The sequence below is a fragment of the Rhinopithecus roxellana genome, chromosome 12, assembly GCF_007565055.1.
Source record: "Rhinopithecus roxellana isolate Shanxi Qingling chromosome 12, ASM756505v1, whole genome shotgun sequence".
Classification (NCBI taxonomy): Eukaryota; Metazoa; Chordata; class Mammalia; order Primates; family Cercopithecidae; genus Rhinopithecus; species Rhinopithecus roxellana.
In genome coordinates this window covers 107,927,266-107,950,674 of record NC_044560.1, presented here as the reverse complement: position 1 = coordinate 107,950,674, position 23,409 = coordinate 107,927,266, and the positions used below count along the sequence as shown (strand labels likewise).

The 23,409-nt window shown below is 47.6% G+C and overlaps 1 protein-coding gene across 1 annotated transcript; it reads left to right on the top strand.

Annotated features, from left to right (window-relative positions):
* Positions 1-1,803: 1,803 nt before the first annotated feature.
* Positions 1,804-19,591, top strand: CABP5 (calcium binding protein 5). Its single transcript, XM_010377385.2, has 6 exons — positions 1,804-1,991; positions 5,745-5,775; positions 6,574-6,717; positions 7,968-8,077; positions 14,548-14,695; positions 18,961-19,591. Exons 1-6 carry the CDS (start codon positions 1,929-1,931, stop codon positions 18,984-18,986), a joined length of 522 nt encoding a protein of 173 aa, XP_010375687.1. The 5' UTR covers positions 1,804-1,928; the 3' UTR covers positions 18,987-19,591.
* Positions 19,592-23,409: the final 3,818 nt, after the last annotated feature.

Sequence of the window (23,409 nt, the reverse complement as noted above, 5' to 3'; positions counted from 1 at the left end):
TGTTTGTAGGCTCATCTTGTTCTTTTTTTGCCCTAGACATGGAATCAGCCAAATTTCCTAAGCACTCTGGTTTCATTTGGTGGAGAATAGTAAATAGAAGTCAAGATTTGGATGCTAGCAGTGCTCGTTTGTGTGGGCCATCGCTGTTTCTATGTTCTCTTAGTGGAGAGAGCTAGAGAATATGTGTACAAATGTTCCTATACACACTGAAACTATGTGTTTATTTTTATCTCTATATACAATTGGGATCCATGAGGACATACCAGCACCTCCAGTTACAGTCCAACACCACAGGGCTCATTCGACTTTCCTCCTTTCTGTCTTAGTAATTCCCTTTTCCACCAGTGGGAGACCTGGCACCCATTCCCCTTACTCACCGTGTGTAGCCAATTTCCCTTCTCCTTTGCCATTTCACCCCTGTGGGGATGTCTTTCCCAGCCTAGTCTGGCTTCAACACCGTATACCATGCTATTCCCATGAATGGACATCCTTCTGTCTCTGCTTGGGTTATGACAACCCATGCCAGATGCCCCCTGTGTGGCCTCCTCCCTAATCGCCTTACAGTGCAAACCCCTGCCCCAGACAATGCCTGCATATAAACGCCCCCACCCCACTCAGTTCATGTTCCAACGTTGCACACCAAGCTGCCCATCTGTGGATTTATCCCCACCTTCTCAAGCCCCAACACCCTGGGTCATACTGCCGCTCTATGTGGACTCCTCCTCACCCCACTACCCCATTGGAATGCTGGCTTCCCGTACCAGATGGCCCTCAGCCCCCTCCTCCCCTAACCCTACCTAGTGTGGAGCCTCAAAACCCCTTTGGGCTTTGACACCACCGTAAATTCTCACCCTCCCTGACACCCCCACCTTGCTTTTCCCCTCTAAATCATTCAGGAAAGACAGAAGGAAAGAGATGAACAGAGAAAGAGAAAATGTCATGCTCTTAGTCACTGTGCATGCCCACTTCCTGAAGTCCACGCTTGCATCCTGCTCACTCGCACACATTCCCAACTCACCCAGGAAAGCTCCCTGAGGCCAGGCGCCCTGTGCTCTCCATCTCACTGCCTAGAAGCCAGTCTTGGATTGACCCTTCACATGCTTGTTGGAACATTGAATAAATGATGCCCTCTGCTCTAATCCCCTCCCCCATTTTCTTTTATTTCCTTCCTTCCTTCCTTCCTTCCTTCCTTCCTTCCTTCCTTCCTTCCTTCCTTCCTTCCTCCCTCCCTCCCTCCCTCCCTCCCTCTCTCTCTCTCTTTCTTTCTTTCTTTCTTTCTTTCCTTCCTTCTCTCCTTCTCTCTTTCTCTCTTTCTTTTTTTTTATTTTGAGACAGGGTCTCACCATGTCAACCAGGCTGGAGTGCAATGGTGCAATCATAGTTCACTGCAGCCTCAAACTCCTGGGATCAAGCGATCCTCCCATCTCTGCCTTTGGAGCAGCTGGGATTACAGGTGTGAACCACCATGCACGGCTATTTTTTTATTTTTTGAAAGACAGTGTCTCTGTGTGTTGCTCAGGTTGGTCTCAAACTCCCGGGCTCAAGTAATCCTCCCACCTCAGCCTCCCAAAGCACTGGGACTACAGACATGAGCACCACATCCAGCCTCTAAGTCCCGTTTTTAAAATGCACCTTCCAATTCCACTCTGGGGATAAAGGAGTCACAGAGCCTGACTCTGGCTCTCCCCACCCATATCATTCAAGCCAGATGGGGAGGCAGGGACAGCTCTGATCCCTCCCCAACTGGGTAGAGATTTCCAGCCCAGCTGTCACAGCTCTAAGACACAGGGACAGACGGAGAAGCCAAGAGAGGCAGGAAGAGGTGGCAAAGGAGTGCTACAGAAGATAAGGAGGCTGAGCTCCGACAGGGAGCAGGGAGGAGGGGCCATCTTGAGACTGGTGCCCTGCAAGCTCCACCCCATCCTTCCATGCAGTTCCCCATGGGCCCCGCCTGCATCTTCTTGAGGAAAGGCATTGCTGAGAAACAGCGGGTGAGGTGGGGAGTGAGAGGGAAGGGTGGTGGGCTGGGCAAGGGGAGCAGGAGTGTGGGACAAAGAAGAGGACATGATGGTGCCATAGAACCAGGGGAACAGGCGAATAGGGCAGGAGCTGAGAGGTACAAGAATTCCAAGGACCCTGGTGGGGTCATGTAAGCCAGTGAGATAAATGGGTGGGGGTAAAATCAGAAGTCAGGAGCAAAAAGAAGGAGAGAAAAGGAAGAAAAATGAAAAGGGAAGTGGGATGATGTCATTGTTGAGATTGCCATTATCCTTTTCTATGGATGCTCATTGTGATAACAGTGGTGGTGGTGGTGATGATGGTGGTGGTGGTGATGATGGCGGTGGTAGTGATAATGATGGCACTGATGATGGTGCTGATTATAGTGGTGATGGTGGTGGTGATGATGCTGGCAGTGGTGATGGTGGTGGTGGTGATAGTGATGATGGTGGTGATGGTGGTGGTGATGGTGGTGATGGTGGTAGTGATGGTGGTGATGGTGATGGTGGTGGTGATGGTGATAGTGGTGATGATGGTGGTGGTGATGGTGATGGTGGTGATGATGGTGGTGATAGTGGTGATGATGGTGGTGGTGGTGATGATGGCGGTGGTAGTGATAATGATGGCACTGATGATGGTGCTGATTATAGTGGTGATGGTGGTGGTGATGATGCTGGCAGTGGTGATGGTGGTGGTGGTGATAGTGATGATGGTGGTGATGGTGGTGGTGATGGTGGTGATGGTGATGGTGATGGTGGTGGTGATGGTAATAGTGGTGATGATGGTGGTGGTGATGGTGATAGTGGTGATGATGGTGGTGATAGTGGTGATGATGGTGGTGATGGTGGTGGTGATAATGATGGTGGTAGTGGTGGTGATGATGGTGATGGTGATTATAGTGGTGGTGGTGGTGATGATAGTGATGGTGATGGTGGTGGTGCTGCTGCGGTGGTTGTGGTGGGTGATGCTGCTGCTGGTGCTGGTTATGCTGCCGTGCTGTTGGTCTGCTGGTGGTGGTGTGGTGGTGCTGCTGGTGGTGCTGGTGCTGCTCGTGGTGGTGCTGATGCTGCTGGTGCTGATGCTGCTGGTGGTGCTGGTGATGCTGGTGGTGGTGGTGATGCTGCTGGTGCTGCTGGGTGGCGCTGGTTTTGATGCTGGTGCTGGGTGGTGCTGGGTGCTGATGGTGCTGGTGCTGGGGGGGTGGTGGTGCTGCGGTGGTGGCTGGTGGTGCTGGTGGTGGTGGTGGTGCTGGTGGTGGTGGTGGTGCTGCTGGTGCTGGTGCTTCTATGTGGTGGTGCTGCTCTGATGGTGTTGGTGGTGGTGGCTGGTGGTGGTGCTGCTGAGTGGTGATGGTTATGCTGATGGTGCTGGTGGTGGGGTGGTGATGATGGTTGATGGTGGGTGGTGGTGGTGATGATGGTGGTGATGGTGGTGATGGTGGTGGTGGTGGTGATGGTGGTGGTGGTGGTGGTGATGGTGATGATGGTGATGGTGATTATAGTGGTGGTGGTGGTGATGATAGTGATGGTGTTGGTGGTGGTGATGGTGGTGGTGATGATGATAGTGGTGATGGTTATGATGATGGTGATGGTGGTGATGGTGGTGATGATGGTGATGGTGGTGGTAGTGGTGGTGATGATGGTGGTGATGGTGATGATGGTGGTGGTGATGATAGTGGTGATGGTGGTGGTGGTGATGATGGTAATGATGGTGATGATGATGGTGGTGGTGGTGGTGATGGTGGTGGTGATGGTGATGATGGTGGTGGTGGTGATGATGATGATGGTGGTGGCAGTGGTTATGATGATGGTGATGATGACGTTAATAACAATAGCTGCACTTATTAAGTCATTGCTGTGTGCCCAGCCCTGTGCAAAGGGATTTGCACGCCTGATATTACTTACACCTCGGGACAACTCATAAGGTCAGTGACTTTCATTCCCATTTTACAGGTGAGGAAAGTGAAGCTCTGAGTCATGAAGCCATTTGCCTTAAGCTTACACAGTTAGTAAATGGCAGGGTTGGCCAAGTACAGTGACTCATGTCTGAATCCCGGCACCTTGGGAGGTAAAGGCGGGAGGATCATTTAAGTCCAGGAGTTTGAGACCAGCCCGGGAAACACAGAAAGACCCCATCTCTACTAAAAATACAAAAAAATAGCTGGGCATGGTGGCATGCATCTGCAGTCCCAGCTACTCAGGGGGCTGAGGCAGGAGGATTGCTTGAGCCAAGGAAGTGGAGGCTGCAGTGAGCCCTGATTATGCCACTGCACTCCAGCCTGGGCAACAGAGTGAGACTCTGTCTCATTAAAAAAAAAAAAGTAAGTTGCAGGGTCAGGTCTGCTTGATTCCTGTGGGCATGCTTTTAAAATTTATGTATTTATTTTTTATTTTTCCATATATATCAACTTGTCCAGATATGTGGGCATACTTTTAATTGTTAGGCTTTAAGATCACCCAAAAAAGAGAATGAAAAAGGCCAGGTGGTGGCTCACGCCTGTAATCCCAGCACTTTGGGAGGCTGAAGCAGGTGGATCATGAGGTCAGGAGTTCAAGGCCAGCCTGGCCAAGATGGTGAAACCCCCGTCTCTACTAAAAATACAAAAATTAGCTGGGTGCTGTGGCAGGTGCCTGTAATCCCAGCTACTAGGGAGGCTGAGGCAGGAGAATTGCTTGAACCCAGGAGGTGGAGGTTGCAATGAGCTGAGTTCACACGACTGCACTCCAGCCTGGGTGACAGAGCAAGACTCCGTTTCAAAAAAAGAGAGAGAGAAAGAATAAAAAAAGGTGATAAGGGATCGCAAGGAGGGGATCAGATGAAAGAGAAGCTGAGGGAAAGGCTCCAGGGATAAAGGGAGATGGGAAGGTTAAAGAGGCCAGAGATCAGTAGAATTTCCTTGTTAACATGCCATGTATATCTAAGCTCAACCCTTCAGGTATGGGCAGGAGTAGGTGGGGCAGCAATAACTGGACATTCTCAGGGTGTTTAGGAATTGGTCGTGCTGGCACTGACCCCTCCTGCCTGAATGCTATTGAATGCTGTTTCCATGCACAGGGATTCTAACCGTTGGCAGGAAGATTGGAGGCAGGTGAGAAGTAGTGAATGGGGGTTAGTGTGAAGAATTCTGACTTGGGAGTCAGGAGCTCTGAATTCAAATCCCAATGCTGCGTCTCACTTGCCCCATGACCTCCAGGGAGTAACTGAATGCCTTCCTCCCTTGGGAGGGGATCTGTCGCTTGTGAGCTGTGTGACCTTGTGCAGGTTCCTTCACCTCTCTGTTCCTCAGCTTTCTCATGGGTACGATGGAAACGAGATGTAGATCCGCTTCACAGAGCAGTTCTGAGGTTTATATGAAATGATTGTGGAAACTGCCTGGCACAGAGTCAGCACTCTGAATGAGTTAGCTGTGGTTGTGAAGTCTTGCTTTTTTCATCTGGTGATGGAGGAGATTGGACTCCCCAGTGTTTAAGACCCCCTTTGACACAATATGATGCGTGTTTGTCTAAGAAAGGGAGAAAAAGGGAGATCGGGATTCATGGGTGGGAGAGAGGAATCGAGAGCGAGTGGGGAGCCAAGAACTGTGGAACAGGAGTCAGGCGATGAGAAAAGGAATGGGAGGGATGGAGGAGGAGAGAGAATGGGAAGAGAACCATGAGAGAGTGGCGAGGAGCTTGGGATAGCAAGGAGACCTTTGGAGAATGGGTGACCCTCTCTCCAAATTCCCTCTCATCTGCATTCCTTTCTAGGAAAGACCACTGGGACAAGATGAGATTGAAGGTAACACCGTCTTCCCCAGTTGCCCCCACGTTGCCATCCACCCACCTGACCTGCCCTCCGTCCCTTTCTGAATTTCTGTATAAATTCCTTTACATGGAATTTTTACAATCCCCCTCTCTTCCCACTCAACTGTAATTTTGTGGAACTTTTTCTCGTGGCAGTTGAAGGACCTCCCAAAGTATTTCGAAGGCATACCCATCCTCAAGGGTCTCCAAGACTCAGGAGTGAAAAAAATCAGTTTCTCTCTTGGTGACTTTGAGGTTCCCCAAAACTTCACCCAAGAATCTGAAGGACGCCAGAGCTCTCATTTAGCTGTCTCGGGAATGATGCCTCTTTTGCTAACACATTTCATCCATCACTCCTTTTTGAAAAAAAAAAAAAATTTTTTTTGAGACAGTGTTTTGCTCGTTGCCCAGGCTGGAGTGCAATGGCACGATCTCAGCTCACTGCAACCTCCGCCTCACAGGTTCAAGCAATTCTCCTGCCTCAGCCTCCCGAGTAGCTGGGATTACAGGCACCCACCACCACGCCCAGCTAATTTTTTTGTATTTAGTAGAGATGGGGTTTTGCCATGTTGGTCAGGCTGGTCTCAAACTCCTGACCTCAGGTGATCCAACCGCCTCGGCCTCCCAAAGTGCTAGGATTACAGGCATGAGCCACCACGCCCAGCCTTGATTTTTTTTTTTTTTTTAATGTACACTCCTTTAAGGAGTCTCCAGTTGGAGCCTCATTGATAGCTTCAAGAGATGCCACTCTTCCCCACTGACTGTTTCAAGTTCCCTCAATGTTCTCTTTCAGAGCTGCGGGAAGCGTTTCTTGAGTTCGACAAGGACCGAGATGGGTTCATCTCTTGTAAGGATCTGGGGAATCTCATGAGGACGATGGGTTACATGCCCACAGAGATGGAACTGATTGAGCTCGGCCAGCAAATCCGCATGAACCGTGAGTCCAGGGAGTGGGAGGGATGGCCGAGGTTAGGGAAGGGATCAGGGCAGAATGGGGAAGGATGGAGAGGTTGAGAGTAGAGTTGGGGATGGAGAGGAGGGTGAGAGGGACTAGAATTCTGGAAGAAAATAGGTCAGATTCCACTCAGGAAGGCAACATTTGAAGGGGTTAAAGGCTTTTAGAGATAGGTCTGTGTTCAAATCTCAGTTCTATTATTTACTAATTACGGTCATTTTGAAAAGTAGAGTTATCCGCTACTCTTGAGTTTCCATTTCCTCATCTGTAGAGGAAGATGCTTCTCTCCTTACCTTATGGGACTATGGAAAGGAAGGGGTAAAGATGCTGATGCAGATAAAGGTTCAGCCTCCAGTAAATTCTTATTAAATGTAGTTATTACTATCACCACTAAGATCCATCAGCTGAGCAAGAGACTGGAGCTGTATTGGATGCTGGAAACAAGCTTGGAGCTGGAGCTGATGTTGGTGAATTGTGTTACAGAAAGATGGATGGGTTTTTTGATGGAGATCATAACTGATTTTGAGATTTCAGCTAGAATAAAATTGCTATTGAGGCCGGGCGCAGTGACTCACACCTGTAATCCCAGCACTTTGGGAGGCTGAGGTGGGCAGATCACCTGAGGTTCGGGGTTTGTGAACAGCCTGGCCAAGTTGGTGAAACCCCGTCTCTACTAAAAATACAAAAAAAAAATAGCCAGGTGTGATGGCGTGCACCTGTAATCCTAGCTACTCGCGAGGCTAAGGTACGAGAATCGCCTGAACCCAGGAGGCAGAGGTTGCAGTGAGCCGAGATCGTACCATTGCACTCCAGCCTTGGCAACAGAGTGAACTCTGCCTCAAAAAAAATTGGGTTTGCTTCTGGGCATGTAACAGACTAAACAAGGTTGAATTCAAGGTAATGATAATATTTGTACCTGAAAAAAACTTCGATGCTCATTTAATTCATGCTCCTCTTTTTATGGGTCTACAGAGGAGGAGAAACATCTTAACTAACTGTCTGAAAGTCACACAGATAGTCACTTCCACCATACCACACCCTGTCCACTCCTGTTCAGGCTAGAGGGACATGAGAGCTTGGAGTTGGCTGCTGGAGGGAGGAAGTCAAAGATGGCTCGTATAGGGCGGGGAGATAGGAGCTGATCTATTTCTGGAACTGACTCGAAGCACAAAGTGAGGTAATGGAAGGCCGAGGCTTGTGGGGTCTCACTAATCCTGTGCCATCTTCCTCAGTGGGTGGCCGTGTAGACTTTGATGACTTTGTGGAGCTGATGACCCCCAAATTGCTTGCAGAAACGGCTGGGATGATTGGTGTCCAGGAGATGCGGGATGCCTTCAAGGAGGTGAGTTAACAGTGTCATGATGCTGGTGATGGTAGAGGCAGACCCCAGAAGGTCTGCCTGTAATTAGCTATTACCGTGGACAGCACCCACCAACTAGGCCCCCACCTTTTTTTTTTTTCTAGCCATGGTGGGATCGATAAATAGGGAAGAAAACTAATGTATTCCAAACACCTGCAATGGATCAATGCCTCTGTATACTTTCTCTGATTTAATCCTCAAAACACACACACACACACACACACACACACACACACACACACACACACATTAGGAGTAGCAAGCAGTCATGTATCCCAATGAAACAGATGAGAAAAGTGAGGCTCATGAAGATTATAAATCTTATCCAAGATCCTGCCGTCTCTAAAATAAATGTTACGATTTTGTTTGTTTGTTTGTTTGAGATGGGGTTTCACTGTTGTCCCCAAGGTGGAGTCCAATGGTGTAATCTCAGCTCACAACAACCTCTGCCTCCCGGGTTCAAGCCATTCTCCTGTCTCAGCCTCCGAAGTAGCTGGGATTACAGGTGCCCGACACCACACCCGGCTAATTTGTGTATTTTTAGTAGAGATGGGGTTTCACCATGTTGATCAGGCTGATCTCGAACTCCTGACCTCAGGTGATGCGCCCACCTCGGCCTCCCAAAGTGCTGGGATTACAGGCGTGAGCCACTGTGCCTGGCCAGGGCCTCTATTCTTAGTGCCTGTAACAGGAAGAATCCAAGAATTTGAGATCCCAGAAGGGAATGCACAGTGGTCATCTGGTACAAGCTGCTTGCAAAGATGCTAAAAAATATCAGACCCAGTGAGAATAACAGACTTACTTATATCCCTTGATAAAATACCTTCTCATTCTGAGAGCTTTCAGGAACGCAAGGTGAAAATAAAGAATAGAAGAGTATTTGGAAGCAAAAGATTTGGAACCAGGCAAACATGGGTTCAAATCCTAGGAGGCTTCCACCTATTGGCTGTGCAAGTGCCTCTCCCAGCTTCTTATAAAACTCTACAGCTGGCCGGGTGTGGTGGCTCACGCCCGTAATCCCAGCACTTTGGGAGGCTGAAGTGGGTGGATCACGAGGTCAGGAGTTCAAGACCAGCCTGGCCAAGACAGTGAATCCCCGTCTCTACCAAAAATACAAAAAAAATAAGCCAGGTGTGGTGGCGGGCACCTGTAATCCCCACTACTCAGGAGGCTGAGGCAGGGAATTGCTTGAACCTGGAAGGTGGAGGTTGCAGTGAGCCAAGATTGCACCACTGCACTCCAGCCTGGGCGACAGAGCGAGACTCCGTCTCAAAAAAGACAAAAGAAAAAAAAAAAAGTTCTACAGATGCATCGTCCAATAGGACTTTGTGACCACAGACACAGCTCTATCCAAAACAGTGGCCAGTGGCCACCCACGGCAGTTGGGCCCTTAAAATGCAGCTAGGGTGACTGAGGAATCAAATTTTTATTTTTTATTTTTATTTATTTATTTATTTTTTGAGACGGAGTCTCACTCTTGTCACCCAGGCTGGAGCGCAGTGGTGCGATCTTGGTTCACTGAAACCTCCACTCCCTAGGTTCAAGCAATTCTCCTGTCTCAGCCTCCCTAGTAGCTAGGATTACAGGCGTGTGTCACCACGCCCAGCTAATTTTTGTGTTTTTAGGAGAGACGGGGTTTCATCATGCTGGCCAGGGTGGTCTTGACCTCCTGACCTCAAGCGATCCACCAGCCTCGGTCTCCCGAAGCTGGGATTACAAAGTGCTGGGATTACAGGTGTAAGCCACCATGCTTGGACAAATTTTTAATTGTGTTTAACCAATGGATTTCAATTAAATTATTTATTTAATGTCCATTTATATGCAATTGAATACAAATTCCAGTATTTAAGTATGATTCTTGCAGGTTGTACATAGTTACTCATGCCTGTTATCCCAGCACTTTGGGAGGCCAAGGTCGGTGGATCACTTGAGCCTAGGAGTTCAGATCAGCCTGTGCAACATGGCAAAACCCCATCTCCACAAAAAAAGTACAAAACTTAGCCAGGCATGGTGGCACACGCCTGTAGTCCCAGCTATTTGGGAGGCCGAGATAGGAAAATCACTTGAGCCAAGGAGGCAGAAGTTGCAGCGAGCCAAGATTGCGCCACTGCACTCCAGCCTGGGTGACAGAGTGAGACCTTGTCTCTAAATAAATAAATACAATTTATTTAAATTTAAAAACAAATACTTCATTCTATTTACTTTATTGTAAAGCTTTTATCTAGAATGACTTGGGTATATGAATTCACCTCTTCAACTGTTAGTGTTATGTAGAAGCCTAGGAACAGATTGAATATTTCTGATAAAAATTGTCTGGACCAGGCGTGGTGGCTCACCCCTGTAATCCCAGCAGTTTGGGATGCTGAGGCAGGTGGATCACTTGAGGTCAGGAGTTTGAGACCAGCCTGGCCAACACAGCGAAACCCCATCTCTACTAAAAATACAAAAATTAGCTAGGCGTGGGGGTGGATGCCTGTAATCCCAGCTACTTGGGAGGCTGAGGCAGGAGAATTGCTTGAACCTGGGAGGCAGAGGTTGCAGTGAGCTGAGATCACACCATTGCACCCCAGTCTGGGTGATAAGGGTGAAACTCTATCTCAAAACAAAAAGAAAATTTGTCTGGATTAAGAAGTGCTGTAAGTGTAAAGTAAACACTGGATTAAGACTTAGTATGCTAATGTAATTAGTGTAATATACTAGTATACTTAAGTAAACTTCTATGCTAAGTATCATAATGCAGCATGCTAAGCACCTACTGAGAACTTAGAACTTACTGCCTTATGAAATCCAGTGTGCATAAAAAGAATGCTACCTACAGAGCTACTTAATAATTTTAAGCGGATTACATGATGAAATGATAACACTTTCAATATATTGGGTTAAATAAAAGAGACCATTAAAAACCAGTTTCATTGTTCCTTTAAACTTTTTTTAAATGTGGCTACTAGAAAATTTTAAGGCCAGGCGTGGTGGCTCACACCTGTAATCCCAGCCCTTTGGGAGGCCGAGGCAGGTAGATCATCTGAGGTCAGGAGTTTGAGACCAGCCTGACCAACATGGAGAAACCCCGTCTGTACTACAATTACAAAATTAGTGGGGTATGGTGGTGCCCATCTGTAGTCCCAAGTACTCCAGAGGCTGAGGCAGGAGAATTGCTTGAACCCAGGAGGCAGAGGTTGCAGTGAGCCGAGATCATGCCACTCTGTGCAGCCACGTAGAGATCATAGCAGATCTCTAGAACCTATCTTGCACTCCAGCCTGGGCAACAGGAGTGAAACTCCATCCAAAAAAAAAAAGCTGAATCGTGTTCCATTGTGTGGTTATGCCACATTTTCTTTATCCACTCTTCTGTTTTGATGGACGCACGTTGCTTCCATACCTTGGCTATTGTGAATAGTGCTGCCGTGAGCAGGGGAGTGCAAACATCCCTTTGACATACTGATTCCAATTCCTTTAGGTACATACCCAAAAGCGGTATTGCTGGGTCATATGGCAGCTCTAGGTTTAAGTTTCTAAGGAACCCCCATACCACTTTCCATAATAGCTGTGCTAATTTCCATACCCAGCAAAGGTGTACCAGAGTTCCCTTTTATCCACATCCTCACCAACACTTGTTATTATTCATCTTTTTGACAATAGCCATCCTAACAGGTGTGAGGTGATATCTCATTGTGGTTTTAATTTAAATTTCCCAAATGATTAGTGATGCTGAGCACTTTTTACATGAACCTGTTTGCCATTTGTTTGTCTTCTTTAGAGAGATAGCTGTTTACGTCTTTTGCCCGTTTGTCTTCTTCAGAGAGATGGCTGTTCATGTCTTTTGCCCATAGTTATTAGGTTGATGCAAAAGTAATTGTGGTTTTGCCATTAAAAGCATTATCTGTCGTTATGCAGTATTACTAGTTATAGGCACAATGTCACACAGCAGATCTTCAGAACCTATCTTGTATAACTGAAACTTTATACCCATGGTACGGTATCTCCCCAATTCCCTGTCCTCCCAACCCCCAGCAACTATCCTTCTACTCTCTGCTTCTATGAATTTGGTTATTTTAAGTACCTCATATGTAAGTGGAATCATGCAGTATTTCTCCTTCTGTGTGGTATATATTTAAACGCAATATTCAGCCTTACAAAAGAGAGAAATCCTGCCCCACGCAACAGCACAGATGAACCTGGAGGACAGTATGCTGTGTGAAATAAGCCAGGCACAGAAGACAAGTATTTCTAAGTGTCTCGCTTGCTGCTCCACGCTCAGTCCCAAGAACAGTGCCTTCCCCATGGGCACTATTGACACATATTATTTTTTAGCAATATTGACACATATGTGTTGAATTAATGAACTGCCTCCAAAGCTCTGCCCTGCACACCCTTAACCAGTCTGCCAGAAAGTCTAGTATGTTCGATTTCCAAAACATCGGGGAGCCAATTCTGCTTCTCGAGCTCTGCTGGTGCTACTGGCTCAAGCCACAGTCATCTCCTACGATCATGGCGACCCTCTAATTGGTTTCCAGGCTCCCATCGTGGTCCTACCGTGTGGTCTGTTCTCTACACAAAAGGGTTTCATGCTCACATTCTTTTAAAATGTATATCAGATCTGGTCACTCCCCTGCTTAAAATTCTCCAGTGGCTTCTTGTGTTATTAAGAACTAAATCCTGACAACGTCCCATGACACACAAGCCCCTATGTACTTGGGCCCTGCCTTCTGCAACATGAGACCTTGTCTGTTTCATGCTCATCTCTCCCCAGCTCATGCCTCCCTAAACACTGCCTGCCTCTCCCTCTTCCTCAAGTACACCTTCCTGTCTTACAGCACTTGTAAACCTGCAGCTTCCTCAGCCTACAGCAGTGTCGTCCAAAAGAAATACAACACGAGTCACATAGGTCATTTAAAATTTTCTTTCTCTTTATTTATTTTATTTATTTCCTTTTTTTTTTTTTTTTTTTTTTTTGAGACGGAGTCTCACTCTGTGCCCCAGGCTGGAGTGCAGTGGCGCAATCTCGGCTTACTGCAAGCTCTGCCTCCCAGGTTCACGCCATTCTCCTGCCTCAGCCTCCTGAGTAGCTGGACTACAGGCGCCCACCACCGCGCCCGGCTAATTTTTTGTATTTTTTTTTTTTAGTAGAAACTGGGTTTCACCGTGTTAGCCAGGATGGTCTCGATCTCCTGACCTTGTGATCCGCCTGTCTCGGCCTCCCAAAGTGCTGGGATTACAGGCGTGAGCCACCGCGCCCGGCCTATTTACTTTTTTTTTGAGACGGAATTTCGCTCTTGTTGCCCAGGCTGGAGTTCAATGGCACGATCTCGGCTCACCGCAACCTCTAACTCCCGAGTTCAAGCGATTCTCCTGCCTGAGCCTCCTGAGTAGCTGGGACTACAGGCATGTGCCACCATGCCCAGCTAATTTTGTGTTTTTATTAAAGACAGGGTTTCTCCATGTTGGTCAGGCTGGTCTCGAACTCCTGACCTCAGGTGATCCACCCACCTCGGCCTCCCAAAGTGCTGGGATTACAGGCGTGAGCCACTGTGCCCAGCATATCCAGCTTTTAAAAAGAAGGAAACTCTATCATTTGCAACAACATGAGTAAACGTGAAGCACATTATGCTAAGCAATATAAGCCAGGCAGAAAAGGACAAATACCACATGATTTTACATGCAGAATCTTAAAAAATTGAACTCATGCAAATAAAAAGAAAGGTGGTGAGCAGAGACTGGAGAGCCAGGGAAAAAGAATGGACAGTTACTTGTCGAAGGATACAAAGTTTTGGTTAGACAGGAGGAATAACTTCTGAGATCTATTGCACAGCAGGATAACTGTAGTAAATAATATATATTTCAAAAATCACTTTGAAAGTAAGTTTCAGATGTATTGCCGGGCACCTTGGCTCACGACTGTAAGCCTAGCACTTTGCCAGGATGAGGTGGAAGGGCTGCTTAAGGCCAAGATTTTAAGACCAGCCTGGCCAAAATAGTGAGACCCCGTCTCATTAAAAAAAAAAAAAAAGTTTTGGCCGGGCACAGTGGCTCATGCCTGTAATCCCAGCATTTTGGGAGGCTGAGGCAGGTGGATCAACTGAGGTCAGGAGTTCAAGACCATCCTGGCCAACATGGTGAAACCCTGTCTCTACTAAAAATACAAAAATTAGCCAGACGTGGTGGCGTACGCCTGTATTCCCAGCTACTTGGGAGGCTGAGGGATGAGAATCGCTTGAACCAAGAGGTGAAAGCTGCAGTGAGCTGAGATTGTACCACTGCACTCCAGCCTGGGTGACAGAGTGAGACTGTCTCAAACAAAACAAAACAAAACTGTCCTTTGGAGCTGACGTTTTAGTGGCTCACATTCCCAAAGCTCTTAGTTCAGTGTCTGACGCACAGTAAGTGACAGGTAAACCATCATCTCGTGGCTGGCATCGTCATTGCTGATACCATCTACCTCTGCTTCTATTCAGTTTGACACGAATGGAGATGGGGAGATCACCCTGGCGGAGCTGCAGCAGGCCATGCAGAGACTCCTGGGAGAGAGACTCACTCCCCGGGAGATCTCTGAGGTTGTCCGGGAGGCTGATGTTAATGGAGACGGCACCGTTGACTTTGAAGGTGACATTGACCGGGCGTGGCGGGGAGCGGGGGCAGCCACTGCAGGAATCCACTTCCAACTCACAGTCAGATTTTCCAAGTTGGCCATTCCTCACTCCTCTCCAAGTTGGAGAATGGAAGTGGATGGCAGGTTTTGGAAGCATTGGTTCCGTCCCTTTCTTCCAGGCCATTCATTTCAAAGAGCTGGGTGTCCCTCACTTCGGGTGGCTCTGAGGAACACCTCAGCCAAGGCCCTTTCCTTCCCATGCTCAGGCCCCCTTCCGCCTTGCCCATTCCTTCTTAGTTTGCAGGGCACCTTTTATCCTAGGAAGGGCTTGTCCCATCAGAAAGAGACTGGACTGGCTAGCAGCTGGAGCTCTGGAGTCAGATTCAGGCACTTCAAATTCAGGATCATCGCTGACTCAGCATGTAGCCTTATGCTACTCACTTTTTCTCTTTAGGGTCAGTTTTCCCATCTGTAAAATGGGATGGATAATGACACCTTTTGCAGAAAACTAAAAGAAATCATGCACAAAGTACCACTGTATTATTATTATTATTACTATTATTAGACAGAGTCTTGCTCTGTCGCCCAGGCTGGAGTGCAGTGGCCGAATCTCAGCTCACTGCAAGCTCCGCCTCCCAGGTTCATGCCATTCTCCTGCCTCAGCCTCCCAAGTAGCTGGGACTATAGGTGCCCGCCACCATGCCTGACTAATTTTTTGTATTTTTAATAGAGACGGGGTTTCACCATGTTAGCCAGGATGGTCTTGATCTCCTGACCTCAGGAACCCCTGCCTCAGCCTCCCAAAGTGCTGGGATTACAGGCGTGAGCCACCGCACCCGGCCCCACTGTATTTTAAAATTATCTTTCCCTGTCTTTGCTCAAGTTGTCCTTCTGTCTGGAGCATCCTTTCCCCTCTCCCCTGGCTAACTCCTAGTTACGTTCCTGGAAGGTGCCTCCCACCTCTCTTAGTGGGCTCAGTGTCCCTCTTCTGGCTCCCCGATAACACCCCATGCTTGCTTCTGCAGTAATACGGATTCCTGGCATCTCCATAGTTTATTGCCTATTTCCTTCTGAGACCATGGACTAAATCCTTCATCATCACTATATCCCCAAATCCTAGCACAGAGTCCAGCATGAGTACAATGGATCACTGAATAAGTGAAAAGGATGGGGGTTCTACATAGATGAGAGGTGGAACTTCATGAGGCATAGAAAGGGCACGTCGGCCAGGCACGGTGGCTCATGCCTGTAATCCTAGCATTTTGGGAGGCCGAGGCGAGTGGATCACCTGAGGTTAGTAGTTCAAGACCAGCCTGGCCAACATGACAAAACCTTGTCTCTATTACAAATACAAAAAAAAATTAGCCGGGCGTGGTGGCAGGTGCCTGTAATCCCAGCTACTCGGGAGGCTGAGGCAGGAGAATTGCTAGAATGCTGGGGACGGAGGTTGCAGTGAGCCAAGATCATGCCATTGCACTCCAGAGCAAGACTCTGTCAAAAAAAAATAAATAAATAAAAGGCGGCATGTCAAGTTCCAATTGTGACATTCTTTGGTTCAAAGATCTCAGCACCTATCTGCTGCCTATGGACAAAAGTCCAAAATTCTGGCCGGGCTCAGTGGTTCACGCCTGTAATCTCAGCACTTTGGGAGGCCGAGGTGGGCGGATCACCTGAGGTCAGGAGTTCGAGACCAACTGGGCCAACATGGTAAAACCCCATCTCTACTAAAAATACACATACTAACTAGGAGTGACAGTGCACGCCTGTAGTCCCAGGCTACTCGGTGGGCTGAGGCAGGAGAACTGCTTGAGTCCAGGAGGTGGAGGTTGCAGTGAGCTGAGGTCGCACCACTGCACTCCAGCCTGGGTGACAGAGTGAGACTCCATCTCAAAAAAAAAAAAAAAAAGACCAGGTGTATGGCTCACACCTGTAATCCTAACACTTTGGGAGGCTGAGGCGGGTGGATTGCCTGAGCTCAGGAGTTCGAGACCAGACCAGGCAACATGGTGAAACCCCGTCTCTACTAAAATACAAAAAATTAGCTGGGCGTGATGGTGTGCACCTGTAGTCCCAGCTACTCGGGAGACTGAGGCAGGAGAATTGCTTGAAATTGGGAGGTGGAAGTTGCAGTGAAATCGCCCCACTGCACTCCAGCCTGGATGACAGAATAAGACTCTGTTTCCGGAAAAAAAAAAAAATGTCGTCCGGGCGCAGTGGCTCACGCCTGTAATCCCAGCACTTTGGGAGGCCGAGGCGGGTGGATCACAAGGTCAGGAGATCGAAACCATCCTGGCTAACTCGGTGAAACCCCATCTCTACTAAAAATATAAAAAATTAGGCAGGTGTGGTGGCGGGCGCCTGTAGTCCCAGCTACTCAGGAGGTTGAGACAGGAGAATGGTGTGAACCCGGGAGGTGGAGCTTGCAGTGAGCCAAGATTGCACCACTGCACTCCAGCCTGGGCAACACAGTGAGACTCCATCTCAAAAAAAAAAAAAAAAAAAAAAAAAGTCCAAAATTCTTTGTCTGATATCCAAGTCTATCCATCATCTGGCCTCGCCCACCCACCGAGCCTGTATCCTCTGTAGCCATTCTCTGAACTTTTAAGTTCTGGCACAGACTTGGTACTCGCTTTATGTTCTCCAACTTCCGTTCCTTGGCACCTGATGTTCTGTCCACTTACCACATCTTTCAGTCTCATCCATCCTTCAGGAACTCACATCAAGGTAACCTTTGTCAGGAAGCTTCTCTCCATCCTTCCCTCGTGTCTTCCTCCCAGCTGTGAAGTCTTACAGAAGCTTTTTTGTTCCTCTCCATGGAAGTTATCACAGCCGACCTTGCTGTGTTGAGTTGTATTCACTTCCAAGGCCTCCATCCTAGATAGGGAGCAGGGAGGGCCATTCTCTAAACCATATGTGATCTATGTCCCAGTATGGAAGCATAGTAGAGGTTGGTTGGACACCTGCTGGATCTAGCCAGGATTAAGTGTGCAGTGGACATGAAGGGACATCTGGAGAAGGTAGGGTGGGGGTGGGAGACAATCCTCAGGCCAACCAAAGGCAAGGGGAGGTCAGGGCGACCTCAAGACCCGGGTGAGCAGCAAGGTCATCTTGAACCACAGCAAAGTCAGGTGCAACCTGCGTTCCTTCCAGGGTTCACCATTTGCTGTCCACGTGACCTCAGGCATGTTGGTGACCCTCGCTGGCCTCACTTTCCTTATCTGTAAAATGACACTTATCCCTCCAGGATGGTTGAGAAGATGAAATCAGATACTGACAATCATGAGTTTTTTTGGGTTTTGTTTTTGTTTTTGAGATGGAGTTTCGCTCTGTCACCCAGGCTGGGGTACAGTGGCACGATCTTGGCTCACTGCAACCTCCATCTCCTGGGTTCAAACAATTCTCCTGCCTCAAGCCTCTGGAGTAGCTGGGATTACAGGTGCCTGTCACCATGCCCTGCTAATTTTTGTATTTTTAGTAGAGATGGGGATTCACCATGTTGGCCAGGCTGGTCTCGAACTCCTGACCTCAAGTGATCCGCCCACCCTGACATCCCAAAGTGCTGGGATTACAGGCGTGAGCCACCGTGCCCGGCCAACAATAGCTGTTTATGGGAAACTTAATCTTTTTTATGAGCATTATGCCATTAACAGTCTTAAAAACCATATAACGAAATAGCAATACTAGGATTCCCATTTTTTAAATTTAATGTTTTATTTACATGCAAAGATTATTTTCATAACAGAAATGAAGAAACTGTAACATATTGAGATTATTCAGAAGTATGAGCATAATAATAACTGCAGCAGTTTACATGGGGTGGCTGAGATGGCAGGCACGGTTCTGAGCAAATTTTATTTACCTATTTTAATTTTTTAATTTTTTTGCAGAGTTGGGGGTCTCACTATGTTGCCCAGGCTGGTCTCGAACTCCTGGGCTCAAGCGATCTGCCCACCTCGGCCTCCCAAAGTTCTGGGATTACAGGTGTGAGCCACCGAGCCCAGCCTCTAAGCCAATTTTATCTCAACCTCATGAGATAAATCTATTAAACATGGCGACTTGACGGATGAGAAACTGAGGCACAGGGTTAAGTAAGTTGCCAAAGAGATCTGATTCCCATTTCATAGGTGGAGAAATGGAAGCATAGCGGGATTAAGTAATTTCCCAGGGATCACCAGCTGTGCCTGCCACATAGGAAGGGCTCAAAAAAATAATATTGGGGGCTTTTACAACAAGATGCCTTACTGGGTTTGTTTTGTTTTGTTTTGTTTTTGCTTTGCAGAGTTTGTGAAGATGATGTCTCGCTGAGGAGGTCCTGGAAGCCCCTGGCCCTCTCCACCTGGTCAACATGGAGCAAGTGCTTGTGGAGACCAAAGCCCCAAACCCCCAGATCCCTTAAAGCAGAGAGGGAAGGCAGGTGGGAGAGAGGGGCCGGCATGCAGCGCTATGCATGAGGTGAGACCGAGAGCGGTCGTTTTGCCAGGATGGGGGTGTCTGCAGAACTAGATTAAGAAGGAGGACTCTATGGATGGAAATAGGAAGGATGGGAGGGTCCAGTTGCCACCCCCAAAAATTCCAATGATTCATGACGTCTTTTCACTTCACGTAGTCCTAAGTCCCTGTGACCTGCCAGAGTCTCTTCCCCAGCTTCCCCTTGGGTGAAAATAGTCTCTTCTCCTGTTGGATATCAAAAGGTTCAGCACGTAGTCTCTACTCTTCCCCTGCCTGCGTCAGCTGTTGCAAATCCCGTTTCTCTCTCCTGGTAAGAGAGAGACAAATTGTACATTATTCAGGTGATGGTTACATGAACAGCCCAGACTTCACCACTACACAATATACCCGTGTAACAAAACTGCACTTGTACTCCCTAAATCTACAGAAATACAAAATAAAATAAAAAGGATATGAATCAATCACAGAGCTGGAAGCAGAGTTGTTGTTGGGGCTGGGCTTGGAAATGGCTCATGCAAGTGGCATTCAAAGTCAACTCCCTCCTTTTCCTGATTTCCTGGAAGCACTGTCTGGTCGGTCTCTCTCTCTCCCTCTCTCTCTCTCTCTCTCTCTCTCTCTCTCTCTCTCTCTCTCTCCCCCTCCCCCCCCCCCCAACTCCCACATCCCTTCCCTTGTGTCAGATACTCAGGGGACTGAATTAAACCACAAATCTGGATTATCAAGGTTTAGAGCAAGCTGATCCCTGGGGAATTAATCCCCGGAAAAAAATGCCATCGTGCAAAGAGAGCGATGACAGGATCCCCCAAATCGCCAGTTCAGCCAGGTTGTTGCAAAGTCTTTCCTAGAAGCCCCCTGCCTTCACGCTGGTCTGTCCCGAGCCGCCCAGAGACTATGCCTCTGTTAGATGGGACGTCTGTTCCATCCCTCACGTCCTGACATGAATCTGTGCTATGAAACAAGAAAGAGAGATTCCTCCTAGTCTCAGCCCAAAGCAAGATACTCCAGCAATGCAAAGTTAAAATAAAAGTCAAAATAAGCCGGGCGCGGTGGTTCACGCCTGTAATCCCAGCACTTTGGGAGGCCAAGGCGGGCAGATCACGAGGTCAGGAGATCAAGACCATCCTGGCTAACACGATGAAATCCTGTCTCTACTAAAAATACAAAAAATTAGCCAGGTGAGGTGGCGGGCGCCTGTAGTCCCAGCTTCTCAGGAGGCTGAGGCAGGAGAATGGCGTGAACCCAGGAGGCAGAGCTTTCAGTGAGCCAGGATCGCGCCACTGCACTCCAGCCTGGGTGACAGAGCAAAACTCCATCTCAAAATAAATAAATAAATAAATAAATAAATAAATAAATAAATAAATAAAATAAAAGTCAAAGTAAAGAATTAACTTCATGCCTTCCTCCAACTTATTCTTGCTTTGAAGTCTATGAATTAGATGTTTAAAATGAGTTATCTGGTTCAATAGCTTTGTTTTATTTTATTTATGTATTTATGTATGTATGTATTTATTTTTGAGACAGAGTCTCACTCTGTCACCCAGACTGGAGTGCAGTGGCGCGAATTTGGCTCACTGCAACCTCCGCCTTCTGAGTTCAAGCGATTCTCATGCCTCGGCCTCCGGAGTAGCTGGGATTACAGGCGTGTGCCACCATGCCTGGCTAATTTTTTTTTTTTCCAGTAAAGATTGGATTTCGCCATATTGGCCAGGCTGTCTTGAACTGGCCTCAGGTGATCCACCTGTCTCAGCCTCCCAAAGTGCTAGGATTACAGACCCGAGCCACTGCACCCACCCTATTTATGTATTTATTTTTGAGACAGGGTCTCACTCTGTTGCCCAGGCTGGAGTGCAGTGGTGTGATCTTGACTCACTGCAACCTCTACCTCCCAGGCTCAAGCCATCCACCCACCTCAGCCTCACCCTCCTCAGCTGGGACCATAGGTGCATGCCCCCATGCCTGGCTAATTTTTTTTTTTTTTTTTTTTTTCTTTTTTTGGTAAAGACAGGATTTCGCCATGTTGCCCAGGCTGGTTGCAAACTCCTGGGCTCAAGCTATCCACCCACTTCAGCTCCCCGAAAGTGCTCAGATTACGGATGTGAGCCACCGCACCCAGCCAATAGCTTTGTTTTATAAAATAAAAAAAATAAGAAAAAGTGGAGCCCTTGGGGAAGCCGAGGAGGGAAGGTCACTTGAGGCCAGGAGTTCACCACCAGCCTGGCAACACTGGGAGACCCTGTCTCTCGAAAGAAAGAAACAGAGACAGGGAGGGAGGGAGGGAGGGAGGAAGGGAGGAGAAAGAAAGAGAGGAAGGAAGGAAGGAAGGAAGGAAGGAAGGAAGGAAGGAAGGAAGGAAGGAAGGAAGGAAGGAAGGAAGGAAGGAAGGGAAAGAAAAAGAAAGAAAAGAAAAGAAATTAATTTAGCCAGGGCATGGCGGTGTGTGCCTGTGGTCCCAGCTACTCAAGAGACTGAGACAGGAAGATTGCTTGAGCTCAGAAGTCAAGGTTACAGTGAACCAAGATGGCGCCCTGCACTCAGCCTGGGTAACAGAGTGAGACCCTGTCTTCAAAAAAGAAAAAGTGGAAGCAGAATAATGTTATTTCCTAACTTCAGCCTCTTTCCTCAGCTCCATCCCATTCCATCTACACATTCGTGTATCCGCCCCTTCATTTCTTCAGTCACCATTCAAAAAAGGTTTTCTAAGTACCTGGTCTATATGCCTGGCATTGTTTCAGACAATGGAAGTAGAGCAAGGACAAGGTATTCGACCTCAACAAGCTTATATTTTAGAACCATGCAACGCAACAGAATCTTCTGCAAGGACGGAAGTATTCCAGACCCGCGCTGTTTATTATGGTAGCCACGTGTGGCTACTGAGTATTAAACATGTGAGCGAGGCTGAGAAATTAAATTTTATTTTATTTTTATTTTATCAAGTGAACACAGTTTTATTAATGAATACATAATTGTATTAGTCCGTTTTCACGCTGCTGATAAAGACATACCCGAGACTGGATAATTTATAAAGAAAAAAAGGCCAAGCATGGTGGCTCATGCCTGTAATCCTAGCACTTTCAGAGGCCGAGGTGGGTGGATCTCAGGTCAGCAGTTCGAGACCAATCTGATCGACATGGCAAAATCCCATCTCTACTAAAAATACAGAAATTAGCCGACTGTGGTGGTGCATGCCTGCAATCCCTGCTACTCAGGAGGCTGAGGCAGGAGAATCACTTGAACCCGAGGGGGTGGAGGTTGCAGTGAGCCGAGATCAGGCCACTTCACTCCAGCCCGAGCGAAAGAAAAACACTCCATCTCAAAAAAACAAAAAGAAAAAGAAAAAGAGATTTAATGGCCTCACAGTTCCATGTGGCTGGGGAGGCCTCACAATCATGGCAAAAGGTGAAAGGCACGTCTTACATGGCAGCAGGCAAGATAGAATGAGAGCCAAGAGAAAAGGGTTTCCCCCTATAAAACCATCAGATCTTGTGAGACTTATTCACTACCATGAGAACAGTATGAAGGAAACCATCCCCCTGATTCAATTATCTTCTGCCGGGTTTCTCCTACAACATGTGGGAATTATGGGAGCTACAATTCAAGATGAGATTTGGATGGGGACACAGTCAAACCACATTAATAGGTAACATGGGAATTATGGGAGCTACAATTCGAGAGGAGATTTGGGTGGGGACACAGCCAAACCATATCAATAAGGAACGCTATTAATTACTTAAGTTAAATGTAACTAGCTCCTTGTGGCTAGTGGCTACTGTATTGGACATCGCAATTTCATGCTATAAGCCCAGGATTATTCTAGGTACTGGAATGTGCCCAGCAATAAGGTCTTTTGCTTTCTTGGAGGTTACATTCCAGTGCCAAGGGAGAAAAAAAATTAAATCCATTAGAAGAAGCTCAGATTGGGATGAATACTTTGAGGATAAAGTGGTATGGTTAGATACAAAGATAATTTGGGGAAGGGGCTTAATTAGAGTGGTCAAAAAGGACGTCTCTATTTTTTTCTTCAGACAGGGTCTTGCTCTGTCACCCAGGCTGGAGTGCAGTGGTGCAATCACAGCTCACTGCAGCCTCGAACTCCTGGACTCAAGCAATCCTCCTGCCTTGGTCTCCCAAGTAGCTGGAACTACAGGTGTGAAGCCACCACAACCAGCTAATTTTTGTATTTTTTGTAGAGATGGAGTGTTGCTATGTTGCCCAGGCTGGTCTCAAACTCCTGGCCTCAAGCGATCCTCCTGCCTCGGCCTCCTAAACTGCTGGAGTTACA